At 42.3% G+C, this 16,285-nt stretch overlaps 1 protein-coding gene across 1 annotated transcript in view; it reads left to right on the top strand.

Annotated features, from left to right (window-relative positions):
* Window positions 1-16,285, top strand: part of STAG1 (stromal antigen 1) — a 284,176-nt gene that overhangs the window by 217,053 nt on the left and 50,838 nt on the right. The window contains exons 21-22 of the mRNA XM_015426863.1: window positions 9,470-9,557; window positions 11,813-11,893. Coding sequence (XP_015282349.1) covers window positions 9,470-9,557; window positions 11,813-11,893 — 169 coding nt within the window. The remainder of the gene's footprint in view (window positions 1-9,469; window positions 9,558-11,812; window positions 11,894-16,285) is intronic.

Here is a 16,285-nt window from a genome sequence, read left to right as displayed (position 1 = left end):
CTGGAATTATAAATGAAGGCTCTGGAAAATTATGGATACCTTCCTGAGGTTATAATCATCATGCTGGCATCCAGGAAACCTTCAGCCAACAGGATCAATGAAGTCACATGGAAAGCATTTGGCAGACTCTATATTTGTCTCCTTCTGCCCAACTTCCAAAGGGAAAAAGATACCCAAGTCCATAATTTCTAGGTGAATCAGAGCCGGTATCTTCTTAGCCGAGAGGTCCAGCACTTACCTGTTCCCAGGCATGTGACAGTACACTCCATCAGGGCAGCTGTCATCTCATTGCCTTGTCTACCAATGCTCCTGTTGCAGAAATCTGCAAGGCAGCAGCCTGGACATTAGCCTCTACCTTCATGAGGCACTATAAGCTGATCCCCTGTAGATTTGCAGATGCAGCCTTCGGCAGGAGAATTTTCTAACAGGTTGTTCCCCAGTGATATTTCGTCCAATACTTCGTAATCTAACCACTTCAGATAATACAGCTTTTCAACATTCTATTTCAGGATACCTTCCTCCACTGATGGAGTAAAAAAGGGGGGTGGACTTACCATTAAAGTTTCTTCTCATAAGTGGACTGAAGGGTACCCTTTCAGGGAAGGAGTAGTTCGGGGATGAGAACTAATTACCGTTCAAGGGATGCTATTGTCACATAAATACAAGGGCCTCAACTTGAAGCTTGGGAAGCATGAACTGGGGCTCACCTTTATCCAGATATGGAAGCACTGCAAAAAAAAAAAAAGCCTGCCTGGCGGAGCAAGTAGGAGACGTAACTCATTTCGGGATACCTTCCATTCCTCTGATGAGACCATCTCAACAAGACCAGTGATTCATTCTTCCCATCTCAATCCCACCTTCCCTCTCTCTAGGAGGCTTGGTTGTCCTCCTTGCTCTCTGAATGCACACAGCAGCAGATCCTTCAAAAAAGCAGCAAAACAAGTATGTTGACTTTATAGGTATTTGTAGCCTAGCAGGTTAGGCTATGCAACGCATCTCAGGAGTCCTGAGCCATGTGTTGAAGACAACTGGCCTAAGCAATAACAAATGCTAATAGAAATATTGCAAGACTGCCTCATAAGATCTCAGCTACCACATTAGGTTGCCTCAGCATCTCCAAATGACACCCCCCTCCCCTTATTTAGAAACTTAAGGAGAAGTTGCTAAAGGGCTTTGGTCTCTATAAAACATCCAGTAAATCAGCTTCATTTGATGCTTGGAGAACCAGTGTGATGTAGTGGTTAGCATGTTAAGCTAGGATCTGGGAGACCCAGCTTTGAATCCCCATGTGGTAGTTTGCTGGCTGACTGTGAAACAATCACAGTTTTAGCCTAACCTCCTGCACAGGGTTGTTGTGAGGATAAAATTGAGGGGAGGAGAGCAAAGTGAGCCATTTGCATCCCAGTTAGGGAGAAAGGTGAGGTATAACTGGAAGCCCTTTGGAAGTTCCAAAGAAAATTCTAAGTGAGCTAGGGGACCATAGCAATGTCATCTAGACTTGTCTGTTCAACTCAAAATGGTGACTGAGATCTGCCAAGCAGTCTCATAAGATCTTGATTGTCATTCGCCAAAGTTTTTTTGTTTCTGATTTCTTCTTTTTTTTTTTTTTTTTTTTTTTTGCAGACATGGCTTGTGTAGTTTTTATGCCTTTAGCTTTTCTGCCCAGCTAGGCAATTCTTTGGGTTTGCAAAAAGCTGTAACCTAGCCCTGGGTGACCCCCCCCCCCATTTTGCAGTTTTGTTGTCTGCAGTGGGTGCCATTCATCATGATTAAACATATGAAGTGAATCTGTGTGGGTGTGTCAGTGTGTCAGTTATGAGAGACAGTCATGAAAGTCAGTTGGAATTGTTCAGTTGGTGTTCAGTCAGTGAGGGTCTGTGTGAGATCTCAAAGAGGGCAGTATATATGTCCTTAGCCTGAGTGGCTGACTCTAAAGGAAATCCTGTTAATGTTGGAACTGAGTGTCGAAAGAGTGAATCCTGTTAATGTTGGAACTGAGTGTCAAAACAAACAAAAGTAAAGGAAAAAAGGCTGTGAGTGTGATACATTTGACCAACAGTTACAGAATAACCAACCTCATATTTTGTTCTTAGTTCAATAAATCATCTTTTGTTTAAGTTATCCCAGAATTGAATTCACTCCTTCCCCAGGACCACATAGATCCCTGAAAAGCCTAGACCCTGGGTTACTTTACCAGAAAGAGAAACAGAGAGAAGGATTGGAAATCCTTAAATTCCTGGTGGCAGCCGAATCTGCCCCGTTTAATAAAGCAAAGAGCACATTTAAAGGAAAAACCAATCCTCCCTAAAGAGAGGTTGCCACAGGCTCACGTACCAAAAACATTCTATGTATTCACAGAATGTGATATAAGGTTAAATTTGTTATGTTGTCCTTGTCAGAGGCACAAATAGAGCTGCCCAAACAACCTTAACGGGCTCCATGGAACTGTGGGCAAACCCTGCGAAGCTCTGGTCTTGTTTGTGGCTGGGGGAGAAGCTGTGTGATCCAGGCTTTGCATAGCCAATGGCCTACATAGAAATTGTCTTGTTTCTGTTAGGGACCTAACAGAAGCAGAAGAGATTAGGAAAAGATGGCAAGAATACACAGAAGAACTATACAAGAAAGACCTCGATGTCCTTGACAACCACGACGGTATAATCACTGACCTCGAGCCAGACATCCTGGAATGTGAAGTTAAATGGGCCTTAGAAAGCATTGCTAACAACAAAGCTAGTGGAGGTGATGGTATTCCAGCTGAGCTATTCAAAGTCTTAGAAGATGATGCTGTTAAAGTGCTGCACTCCATTTGCCAGCAAATTTGGAAAACGCAACAGTGGCCACAGGATTGGAAAAGGTCAGTATACATTCCAATCCCAAAGAAGGGCAACGCCAAGGAATGTTCAAACTATCGCACAATTGCACTCATATCACACGCTAGCAAGGTCATGCTCAAGATCCTACAAGCTAGGCTTCAACAGTACGTGGATAGAGAACTACCAGAAGTACAAGCTGGGTTTCGAAGAGGTAGAGGAACTAGAGATCAAATTGCCAACATTCGCTGGATTATGGAGAAAGCAAGAGAGTACCAGAAAAATATCTACTTCTGCTTCATTGACTATGCTAAAGCTTTTGACTGTGTGGATCACAACAAACTATGGCAGGTCCTTAAAGAGATGGGAGTACCAGACCACCTCACATGTCTCTTGAGAAACCTGTATAAGGGCCAAGAAGCGACAGTTAGAACCGGATATGGAACAACTGATTGGTTCAGCATAGGAAAAGGAGTACGACAAGGATGTATATTGTCACCTTGCTTATTTAATATATATGCAGAGTACATCATGCGAAATGCTGGCCTGGATGAATCACAAGCGGGAATTAAGATTGCTGGGGAAAAGATCAACAACCTCAGATATGCAGATGATACCACTCTAATGGCTGAAAGTGAAAAGGATCTAAAGAGCCTCTTGCTCAGGGTAAAAGAGGAGAGCGCAAAAGTGGGCTTGAAGCTCAACATCAAAAAAACTAAGATCATGGCATCCGGCCCCATCACTCCTTGGCAAATAGAAGGGGAAGTCGTGGAAGTAGTGACAGACTTCATGTTCCTGGGATCCCAGATCACCGCAGACTGTGACTGCAGCCATGAAATTAAAAGACGCCTGCTCCTTGGGAGGAAAACGATGGCGAACCTAAACAGCATGATAAAAAGTAGAGACATCACCCTGCCAACAAAAGTCTGCATTGTCAAAGCAACGGTATTCCCAGTAGTCATGTATGGCTGCGAGAGTTGGACTATAAGGAAGGCCGAGCACCATAGAATAGATTCTTTTGAACTATGGTGCTGGAGAAGACTCTTGAGAGTCCCTTGGACTGCAAGAAGAACAAATCAGTCAATCCTAAAAGAAATCAACCCTGACTGTTCCCTGGAAGGCCAGATAATGAAACTGAAGCTCAAATACTTTGGCCACCAAATGAGAAGGGAGCACTCCCTGGAGAAGACCCTGATGCTGGGAAAGATTGAAGGTCAAAGAAGACGGGGACGGCAAAGGATGAGATGGTTAGACAGCGTCATCGATGCAACGAACATGAAGTTGAGCCTACTTCAGAGGACGGTGGAAGACAGGAGGGCCTGGCGGGGGCTGGTCCATGGGGTCGGGAAGAGTTGGACTCGACTGTGCGACTGAACAACAACAATAACATGCCTTTATTTCCTTGACTTTTTAGCTTATAATGATGTTCTCCTTTGAAAAAAATGCTCCCAAATGTCATAGTTTAAATTTCTGAAGAGACAAGGTCTTCTCTCATAAGGGTTGATGGCTGTTTGTGGTCTCTGTGTAGCGCCATATACAGGTTTTGTGCTGGCACAGATAGTTTTAGAACTCTAGCCAAGAAATTGGCACTCAGATTTCCTGCCCTGAGGGAGAGCTCTGCCATTGCTGTAGTGATTAAGTGTGCAGACTCTAATCTGGGAGAACCGGGTTTGATTCCCCACTCCTCCACTTGCACCTGGCTGGATGACCTTGGGCAAGCCATAGTTCTTTTAGGGGTTTTCTTGAAAAGAGCAGTTTCTCTCAGAGCTCTCTCAGCCCCACCTACCTCACAGGGTGTCTGTTGTGGGGAAGGGAAAGAAAAGGAGTTTGTAAGCCGCTCTGAGACTCTGAGTGAAGGGCGGGGTATAAATCCAATCTCCTCCTCCTCCTTCGACTCAGTTTTCTTCGGACCCCTATATCACTAGCTTCTCCAAGTCAGTTCTCTAGGGATCTCTAGGGAGTTTTTTGCTCTTTTTCTTAATTGTAGCCCTTATTCTGTCCTCTTACGCCCATCAAAATGATACTTGTTATGATTTTTCCTTCCCCACCTCCTTCTTACTTTTCCCATTATATATAGGAACTTGCGAAAAACAGCCCAGCTTTTAAAAGTACCACAGCCACACAAACCCTCCTAGTTTTTGTTGGCCATTATTTTGTCTGTTTTGTTTGGAGGAAGGTCACAAAGTTTAATCCTTCCCTCATTCAATATTTATGAAACAAGCACAGAGGAATCTATTCTAGACTACATACCTTATTTTCTGAGAAGTTACTATGGCCTGTTGTGTCCCATTTGACTCTGTTGATAGGGCATTAATCTTTCCCCCCCAGTATCCAAATCTGTGGTTTGGGAATTATCTTCTGTACCTTCACTTTGAATCTCATTTCCTGGGATGGAAGGGTGAGGAACACTGTCCATCTTTATATCCCAAGTGGTCTCAAAACCAAACAAAACATCACAAGAATTCAAATGAACCAGAATCTGCATGGGCCAGGGACAAAAAGATAGCTTTAGACAGATACATTCTCTGAAGTGGTAATGGTCTCAATTATTTCCTCTTCTGTAGCCACCATATGCAACTCAGATTTCCTGACCATAATGGAACTCTATCCTTCAGTGTTTTCAGGATGCCTTCCAATGTGGTGTAGTGGTTTAAATTGTTAGACTAGGAACTGGGAGACCCAGGCAATGCTCCCTCTAAGCTGTGGAGTCCTGTGAGCAAAAATTCTACTTTCTGAGCTGCTGACACTAAAGTTATAAGCAGGTGATTTAGCTACTGCATAAATTAGTTTGCTCTGGAGCCATCCTTCCTAAGCTAAGACAAAAATGTGCGAGCCGGAGGCTAAAAAACTGTGAGCTAGCTCACACTAACTCAGCTTAAAGGGAACATTGGACCCAGGTTCATATCCCCAATCATGCCGTTGAAGCTTGCTGGGTGTGCCAGTCACACTGTCTCAGCCTAATCTACCTTATAGGGTTGTTGTGAGGTTAAAATGGAAGAAAGGAGAATGATATAAGGTACTTTGGGTTCATATTGGAAGGAAAGGTGGGGTATAATTAATTTAAATTAAATAAACAATGCACATCTGTGAAGCAAAGCGCCTTTCCTACCCCCACCCCCACCAAGGGTTAATGTGAACACTGTTAGACGTGGGCTGACTTGCAGGTATTGTTAACTGGCTCTCTGGCCTGCAGGCTCCTTATTGTCCTCAAGGTCAAAGATGGAGGATGGTTAATTGGGATGGTTTCTCATGGAAACCTGTGATCTGTGATGGGAGGGGGGAGATTGAGGGAAGTGATTTCATCTTCCAGAGGTTTTTCTTGGAGACACATTGTGATTGGGTATCACTATCACCTGACATGCTGGGCCAAAAGCTGTAATTCAATTGTGGCCCGAGGGGGTAGCTAGCTGAGATTTTCATGGACTATAGGCCTGCACTATGCCCTGCAATTTCTAAAGATGTAGACAACGCTGATTCACAGCCTTCCTATTGAAACTGAGGTTTGTGCCACTTAACGCCGCTCTGAACAGTGTTAGGTAGTGAAGCTAGCTTTGTTGTTTTTTGTTCTGTGTGATTTCTGAGTAATGTGTTTGCTCCTTCTTAATACTTTTGAATAAACTTAATATTATTTTATAAACAGTCTGGTTCTTGTGTGCACTCACCTTGGGAACCCCCAGGGTCTAACCTCTTGTTTCCTTGACAGCATCTCTCACAATGGGCAGTGTGGCATCCTATATTCCGGTGCCCTCAGTTAGAGACTCCACCTTTCTCTATATATTCATCTGTTTGATCCCCACAGATGATTACTGTGTCACCAACTGAGCCTCTGTTCTGATTATTACAATGACTTTCTGCTTTGGGGGGGAAATCTCTGTGATCCTGAGGGACATAGAAGTTCTTTGAGTAACTACACACAAAAGAGGTTGAAATAGTTCTCTCAATCCCCAAAGATGGTAGCCACTGAGACATCAAAATGCACCCCCATATTTTCAGCAAAATAATAGACACAAATGTTACTTTTCAGCTTCCCCATCACCCCAATGATGTTTTCCGGTACATTAGCTTATACTCTTCAAACCCATGCCAGCCTTACATTTCAGTTCAGGCAATATCAGTTCTAAGAGATCCAAAACTTTTTTTCGGGGTCCAGTTCCTTCCTTGTTTTAGCAACCATACAGGATGTCTGGCTCCTCTTTACCACCAGCTCTGATTCCAGTTCCACTATGTGCTCAACAGCTGTTAACTATTACTTTAATACCAGTTCTTGTCTTATCTGAGGCAGCCAATGACTGCACTATCTTGTACAATGTGACTAACATTGGCTACAGTACAACTATTAGTTTTTGCTACCCACCAATAAGACAGATCTTGTGTTGACACCACTGTCAACTGTGTGTGACACATTCAGGCAGGTAGCTATGTTGGTCTGAAGCAGCAGAACAAAGTTTGAGTCCAGTGGCACCTTTAAGACCAACAGAGTTTTTATTCAGGATGTAAGCTTTCTTGTGCAAGAACACTTTCTCAGATACCATGATACAGAATTTCCTCAACCATTAGTTGCCCAGAAGGGCTAGTTAGACTCAGGATGCATAAGGAAGATGGTGATTATAGCTGAGATTGGATTAAGGCAGTTGGTGCGATCTGTGAATGGCAGTAAATTAGCATACAAATTGCCAGGAAATACAAGAGTTAACAAACAGAGGTGAGAATGAAGTTTGAGTCCAGTGACACAGTCAGTCAGTAGATGTACATCTATCCAGTTATCACTTAAATCTGTTGATGATTAATTTATCAGAAAATTCCTTTTTAAACACACTGACAAAGCTTTCCCCAGATCACATTGTTTGAGACCAGAGACCTTTTTCAGAAAACCTTTGGCTGTGAGGATAGTTGCCTGCCAGTGCTCTGAGCAGCCGTGGGAATAATATGGCAACAACAACTGCATCACCATGTCACTTCCAAAGAAAACCTGGAAGTGATGTAGGGGAGCTGTAGGAATTGCCAGAAACTCCATAGTTTTACCATAGAGTTTCCAGTGATTCCTGGAGCTAGCCTATGTCACTTCCAGGTTTTTCTTAGAAGAGACAAAGAAACATGGCCAATGTCATGCTCTCACCATGTCCTCGGCCTCAACCTTTCCATTGGTTGCCTTACATGGAAGGTGGTTTTTTAATAAATATCACATCTCTCCATGAGCAAAGAACTAGGTATTTTATGCAATTACTATATATTCCCAAAATCAACTCTGTTTTTTATTGCAATTAGGAAACAGTTCCTCCAAATTTCTGGCCACGGTTTGTCCACCCAAATGGAAAGCTCCATCTAGATGTGGAAAGGGTTCTTAAGAGTTTATGTGAAGCTTTCAAGGTTCCTATTGAAACTAATCTTGGGTACCTATTTCTGTGTGATCTCCTATGACTTGAATAAAGATTACATCTTGGACTCCAAGAATGTGCTCTCAGTTCATCATCTAAGATACTAAGCAATCCTACTCTGTCCTTTTGTATCAGTATTTGTGGGTGGGGGGTATCATATTTGTGTGGGTACCACTTTCTATAGATCACAGATACTGAAATTAGTCTTTCCTTTGTGTGTTTCCCTTGTTTTTTCAATTTGCTCTAGGTAACAACCGAGTACTGCTTTGTTTTCAGTGTTGCCCTTTGGTCCAGGGATAGCTTGGTTTAATGTGAAATAATGGCTGCTGTTACTGGTCATAACTGTTGCTTGGCCTGACTTGGGGCCAGAGTCAAGAACTACCTCAAGACCCTATTTCAACTCCATAGCAGCAACTTTACACCAATAGTCAACTTTAAAAATGTGTATCAGAATTAGTACAATTGCTAAGAGTACATACAATAAACCAAGCTATCCCTGGTTTATATCTCACTTGGCCATAAAGTTAAAAGTTGGTCTTAGACACAGCCTCAGTCCTCTAGCTGAATAAATACCATGCAAATAAAACATTTCCAAAATAAACTGCTGAGCAGGACTTTCAGCCTCTCATGCATTTGACATTTCAAGAACTCGTGTTTCATATTGTTCTTCATACAGAAGAACTATATAAAGAATTAAATGTAATAATTTTTAGGCTTTCTCTGTATAACTTAGGGTGTATGTGTCTGCAAAGGAAAACTTGTTTAGTTATACTATCACCAGATTTATCAGGTCCTGTGTGTTCCATTTGTACCCAAGTTTATGATACAGTTCCAAATGCTGTCTTGGTGAAACAGCACCTTTATTATAGAATCTGGGATGCAATTTCAATGTGACAGGTTCCCCATAATAGTATTGACCAAGCTCTGATTTAAATTTGGGCTAGCATTTTTAAGTACAATAAATCAAATGTTAAAGTACATCCTCTGCATTTTAACTAGAGATACAGAGTTGGATCCAGTGGAGGATTTCTGCAGGCAGAAGGGAAGGCAGTTTTTGCTGATGGGGGGGGGGGATCCCCTGAGTTCCAGCAGCAGTTTAGGTAGGCATTTTGGGCTGTGGGGCAGGGAGAAAGCCCACTGATAGAAATACTTGATCCCAACCTTATATGCAGCTGAATTATCTACTTAGTAACATCAGTGATTTTATTCATTGTGGTAATGAACCAACTTTTTGTTAATAATTTATTTTGAATGACATCTAATATCTTTTTACATTTGTTTCAGTGCTCATGACCTTACAAAATGGGATTTGTTTAGTAACTGCTACAGATTACTGAGGACAGGAATTGAACATGGAGCTATGCCAGAACAGGTAATAATAGCCATGTGTATATATAATCCATTTAGTGATTTGAACTTTCCATTTTATAAAAAGAGAGTTCTGAGTCATTATATCAGGGTATAAAGAGAAATACATCTTATAGTGATCTTTGTAGATACAATGGTGTTGAAGCAAATTGAGGTCTTTGGCATATCTTTTTTAATTTCATCATTTACTTATATATCTAAAGCCATTAAAGGCTCCCATGAGGAAGTACTTTTCTGCAAGCCTGGGGATAACCTTTTCACCCTGTACTGAAAGCAGGTTATACCAGTAGGGAAAAAGCTAAGTGACAGTCTTGTGAAAACAGAATAAAAGTATATCAAAATGTAAATTCAAAATTGCTTCTAGGTAAATCAATTACAATATGCTGCTTTTCAAAATGCACAAATTGTGCTATTAAAGGGAAGAAATTGTAACTGATAGAGACTGTCTCTACACAGGAAGGACATCAGGCAAAAATCCAGGAATACAAAGGTGTGTTTAGAACAGGGAACATGGTATGATGTTTAAATATGGGGCCAACTATTACATGAATAGGTACTGTGCATCTGTTTTCCCTCAGACCTGTAACACAATGTAGGATAAAAAGCCAAATTGTATTATTGATGTTGCAAATATCTTTCTTCTGCTTAATTGGTTTAGTTGAGCAGTAATTGATTTAGTTGACCAAAACAATATTGTAATGTATCCAACAAACTGGAAGTTGAGTTGCACCTGTGGAGCAGAATTTCTTCACTCCTGCTGCAGTCTACCACTCTCCCCAACTGTACTTGGAATTTTTCAGAAACACTGCAATCCAGTGTGGTGGTCTGCAGTGGGATGGGGGGAATTTTACACCTGCCTCCCTGAAGTGGAAAACAAGCATTGGATTCAGCCCTCTAAAGAGTGGCTTGGATACCGTGAACCACCGGTGGAAAGAGCTGATGGTCCAAGATCTTCCCCTCCCCCATGTGGCCCTTTCTGATCCCATGAAAGTTTATTGCTAGAATTGAGGGACTTCTGTCTATTAATAGCTGTGCCAGTTGGGCAGCCATAGGGAGGAGTGGAAAAGGAACATGCTCACTCACCCTTTCTGCCCCTTGCATGAGCAGAGCTCTGCTCATAAGGAAAAAAGGAACGATTTCACCCCCTTACAATTGCAGCTGTCTGACCTGCACAGCTATTGTCCATGCAATTCCCTCAGCCCCAGCAGTAAACTTTCCCAGGGTCAGCAAAGGGTGGAGAAGATGGGGATGATCCACAGTCCTACCACCCAATATGATTGGGAATTTATGGACTTTAGTTTGTTTTCCAAATAATTAGACTTCTGCTTTATAAAATAGAAAACACAGCTGCCAATCCAAGATACATCTGTCAAGTACATAAATCTGGACTTTCTTCATAATCTATCCTAGTATGGTTTATGAGAAGAGCCAAGTGTGAGCCATTTGTTGGCTTACATATAAATGAATCATATTGGAAACTTCATAAGTTTTCTAGGAAAACTTCAAGTATACTTAGGAGATCTTTTGCATGTACTGACTCAAGAGTGTGGCCAGCATTTTCAAATTGATAACAAAAATAAAAAGCAGTGAGTGAAAAATACCATTTCTATACAGGAAAAAAAAGATTATGTGCTCTAAAACACTTTTGATGGACTTCTAAAGCACAGAGGATTAATGCCTGTAGGTGGGATTCTAATGCAGATTTTACCTCTGTTAGTTGTAGCATGTTTAATTGGAAGTTCTGAGAAGTGCTTATGGCTTATTATTATTTGTATTTCTCTCTGCTGAGCTGATAATAGTTGGTTTGACCATAGGATTTAGCAGTGCTTCGCAATCCAATGCCTTAAACTTCTTTATGATTTCTTATAATTCTGTGATGTCTCCTTGAGGTTACTTGTGGTGTCAGTAAAATTGTGCCCTGGCAATTATCAGACTATATTGATTCTAGTTTGGGAATTTACTGGCCAAAACTAGTTTGTATGTCAGTAATGCTTAGATCTTTGTTAATGTTTATATCCTTTTTTAGGTTTCATTACTCCTTGCTTTACCCAACTGTGAAGGATGTCTCTCCATTTGAGTTTTTTTCCCTTTTTTCAAGATTTTACCCATTTTTGCCCAAACACGTATTTTATAAAAACTTACTGCTAGAAAAATGTTACACAAGTTGCTGTTTTTCTCCCAACATTATTTATAAATGTTCAAAATTATATAAACCTTGCCCTTAATGTCTTCATACATATTTCTTTTTCTTTTTTTTAGATAGTAGTTCAGGCTCTTCAGTGTTCCCACTATTCTATTCTTTGGCAGCTGGTGAAGATCACAGAAGGATCACCTTCAAAAGTAAGACATCCTTTGGATTCTTTATGAAAGTGTTAAATACATTGGATTTTATTCTGCTCTGTTCTTCCATTTCTTGCTTATGTACATAATTTTATGGTTTTGTCTTCATATATACCACTGAGGCCATCAGTAAAGGTGAAAGTGTTTTCTGTTATGAACATCTTAGACTTTGATTAGCTCTTATCCAAACACTGTTACTCCTATTATCCAAGGAGTATTCCACAGCATTAGCCTCTACTTATCCCACTGGCTTGGTCGTCACTCAGGGGAAAAAAATACACAGGCTCCAGCAAAGTATATGTTGATGGTGATTAGAGCAAGAACAGAAGAACAAACTCAATTGCTTGAATTTCTTTCAAAAGTTAGTGTCAACCAAAAGTTCGCATGCTATGCAATGAGAATGGCTGGCGAAGCTTTGTTTGTGTGGATTGTGGGTTTTTTCACATACTCACTATAATCAGCCACTAAATATCCACTAGACTTAGCAGAGAAACAGTCATGATTGCAGTGCATGCATTCTATTCACCATTTCTTCATATGAATTGAGCTCTGCCAATAAGGGAATATTTGTATGACAAATCTCAGCCATTCCTTTTCATGGGTGGGGGTGCCTGTTTGGTACACACGAGGTTCTCATGTATGATTAAGGCGCTATCTGCACTCCAAGATAATTTTTCCCCTTTGTAGAACATGTTACTGGACTCTTACCCACCTGCCTGTTTTGTGGCTTGTACTGGTTACAATTCAGAATATATACAATCATCTAGGCTTGTATATTAAAGCTTTTCTATCTATTCTGAGTTAGGCCAAAGTAGATTATATGTGGGTAAACTGTGAAGAGATTTCAGAAGGATTTTTAAAGAGCACCTGAATAGCTGGGATGGGAAGAATGAGATGGGCCATAATAGGGGTGTGCAAGAAAAAAAATTGTTTTCCCCCCAGATTCAGATATATTGGACCCGAAAAACATCAGTATTTCCTGATATTCCCGAATCCCAATATCAATATGATATTCAGATTCACTAAATATTCAGGAATCCACTATAACCTATAGAGACCATTGAAGTCAATGGAAAATCTCCTGGGGTGTATTCAGTGGTCAGAGGGAGGTTGAGGTAGAGGCATCAAATTTGCAGCATAACTGCTGGAGCCTCTCCTCAAAAGAACCCCCAAGTTTCAAAAAGATTGGACCAGGGAATCCAATTCTGTGAGCACCCAAAGAAGCAGCCAGCCCCCATCCTCCATTTTTTCCAGTGGGAGGAAATAGCAAGACAATACAAGCCCAGCAAAATGTCCCCAAGAATCTCTGAAGTAGAAAGTGAAGGGGGGGATGCTCACAAGTCCAGCAGCAGAACCAGTGCAACATGCCCAGCAAAACCAGTGCCACTGTGGCAATGCCCCAAAACCCCCAAAAGGACTAATGTCAAATCTGAGTGTCTCTGAAGTACAAACTGAGGGGGACATTTCTGCAAGGACAGCAGAAACAGTGCAATGTACTAGTGCCCAGCAGCAGAACCCACTGCCAACCTACTAATGCCCAGCAGCAGAACTCAGTGCTGTTGTGGCAAATACCAGCTCAACAGGACTGATGTCAAGCAACCCAAATGCTATGGGTTGAAACAGTGGGCCCAAAAGGAAGCTTAATACTGGGAGTTTGTTCTGTCATTCTACCAGGGGAGAGTCTGGATTTGGTCCTAAGTAATGCCCAAGAACTGGTGAGAGATGTAAAAGTGATAGCACCGCTTGGGAACAGTGACCATAATGTTATTGAGTTTAACATTTGTATAAATAGGGAGTTGCCCAAAAACACAACCACTTTTAACTTTAAAAGGGGTAACTTCTCTGATATGAGGGGACATATGAGGAAGAAACTGAAAGGAAAAGTAGGGTCTAAACCATTGGGGAAGCTTGGAGACTATTTAAAACTACAATCCTAGAAGCTCAGGAAAAATATATACCACAGGTTAGGAAAGGCACAAATAGGTATAGAAAAAAGCCTGCATGGTTAACAAACAAAGTAATGGAAGCTGTAAAAGGTAAGAAGGATTCCTTTAAACAGTGGAAAGCTAGTCTCAGTGAGGCTGATAAAACAGAACACAGGCTATGGCAAATAAAATGCAAGCCTGTGATCAGGCAGGCAAAAAGGGAATATGAGGAGCATATAAAAAAACATAAAGACCAACAATAAAACTTTCTTCAAATACATTAGAAGCAGAAAACCAGCCAGGGAGGCAGTGGGGCCCTTGGATGTCCAAGGAGTAAAAGGAGTACTGAAGGATGATAGGGAAATGGCTGAGAAGCTGAATGCATTTTTTGCCTCTGTCTTCACTGTGGAAGGTGAGAAGTGCTTGCCTACTCCAGAACCGCTGATTTTGGGAGGGATGTTGAAAGACCCGAGTCAGATTGAGGTGATGGGAGAGGAGGTCCTACAACTGATAGACAACTTAAAAACTAATAAATCACCAGGCCCAGATGGAATACATCTGGGAGTTCTGAAAGAACTCAAATGTGGCCTTGTGGCTCTCCTGACAAAAAGAATCTTTCATTAAAATCTGCCTCCATTCCTGAGGACTGGAAGGTAGCAAATTTCACTCCCATCCGTAGGCATATTGATGAACAAAAACTATTGAGGCAGTCTCAGCATGGGTTCTGTAAGGGAAGGTCTTGTCTCACTAACCTGTTAGTGTTCTTTGAGGGGTGAACAAACATGTGGACAAGGGGGATCCAATAGATGTTGTTTACCTTGACTTCCAGAAAGCTTTTGATAAAGTTCCTTATCAAATGCCCCTAAGTCACGAGATAAAAGGACAAGTCCTCTTGTGAATCAAAAACTGGCTAATTAATAGGAAACAGAGAGTGAGTATAAATGGGCAATTTTCTCAGTGGAGGGTAGTAAGTAGTGGGGTACCACAGGGATCAGTACTCAGTCCGATGCTTTTTAACTTGTTCATTAATGGTTTGGAGTTGGGAGTATGCAGTGAAGTGGCTAAATTTGCAGATGACATGAAGTTGTTCAGAGTGGTGAGAACCAGGGAGGATTGTGAAGCACTCCAAAGGGTTTAATGTGGCCAAGGGTTCAATGTGCACAGATGCACATTGGAGCCAAAAATCCTAACTGTAAATACACATCTGAACTGGCAGAGACTGACCAAGTGAGAGATCTTGGAGTCGTAGTAGATAATGAAAATGTCGAGACAGTGTGCGACTGCAATAAAAAAGGCCAACGCTATGCTCGGGATGATTAGGAAAAGAATTGAAAACAAATCAGCCAATATCATAATGCCCCTGTATAAATCGATGATGCGACCTCATTTGGAGTACTGTGTACAGTAGTGCACTTCTGTGAAACTCAGAGTGCTCTGGACTGGTCACTGTGGTCTCACAAGGAGCTGTTGATGGCCAGTCCAGAGGAGATAAAACTTTAACATTTTAGGGACCCATAGGTTCAATCAAAATGGCATCTTTAACCACCAGGTAGAGAAGGTGCACTGTGCAGTAAATGTGCCTGAGGCCCAATGCCTGTGCCACTGCCCTCATGTTCACGCCACCATCAGTCACCATGAAGCCCATGGAGAAGTCCTTGCCTACCCATGCCACTATTTCTCGTTGCTGGTTGATATGTTGTGTGCTGTGTGTGCTCCATAGAGTACCTTGGCATGTAACAGAACCTGGCAGTAGCCGGCCTGGTGGCCCAGACCCTGCCTAACACTGTTTTCCCCACCCCCACCCACAACATCTCTAAGTTGCCACCAGTGTGCAGTCAGCTAGAGTTACGCATCGTGTGCCTGAGGGGAAATCCCGATGTCAGATGTGAAGTGCACAGTTCTTCCATGAGTGCAGGACAACTGTGCCTTCACACGGTCCCTCGCAGCCCTGCACAATGAGGGCAACATGGTCCTGCTCAGCATGATGCCAGCAGGGTGTGTGTACCAGGGATAGGCATCCTGGAGCAGTCTGCGGAAAGCAGCGTCTTTAACCAAGGATAAGGGGTGACCATTAGCAACTGTTTTGGCAAAGAAGCAAGTGACCCTCTTACTTGCCTGCTGTTCCCCTCCCCCCCAGGCACCTTAGTGCCAACCTCACCAAGCATTTCTGTCAGAGATGCTTGGCATTCCTTCCCTACCATGGAACATTCAGGGACAGCACTGGAGGTAGTCACAAGACGACTCATCCCCTGGCTGGCTGGTGGTGGCTGCTTGGGCACCTCAGCAGCAGCCTCCCCCCCCCCCCAAGAAGCACTGCCTGGCGGTGCTTCTTCAGATGGTTTTGCAAACCCGGTAGTCGTGAGATGATTGAGGTCTCTCCTGCAACTGATCTGGGCCCTCTACACAGCTGGCACTGTATAAAACGGGTATCCTCCATCAGCAGAAAGTGCTTCCAGACTTCAGAGGT

The sequence above is a fragment of the Gekko japonicus genome, unplaced genomic scaffold, assembly GCF_001447785.1.
Source record: "Gekko japonicus isolate JY-2015 unplaced genomic scaffold, Gekko_japonicus_V1.1 scaffold14, whole genome shotgun sequence".
NCBI classification, from domain to species: domain Eukaryota; kingdom Metazoa; phylum Chordata; class Lepidosauria; order Squamata; family Gekkonidae; genus Gekko; species Gekko japonicus.
The sequence above is the reverse complement of the archived record's forward strand: the minus strand, read 5'-3'. Positions and strand labels throughout refer to the sequence as shown.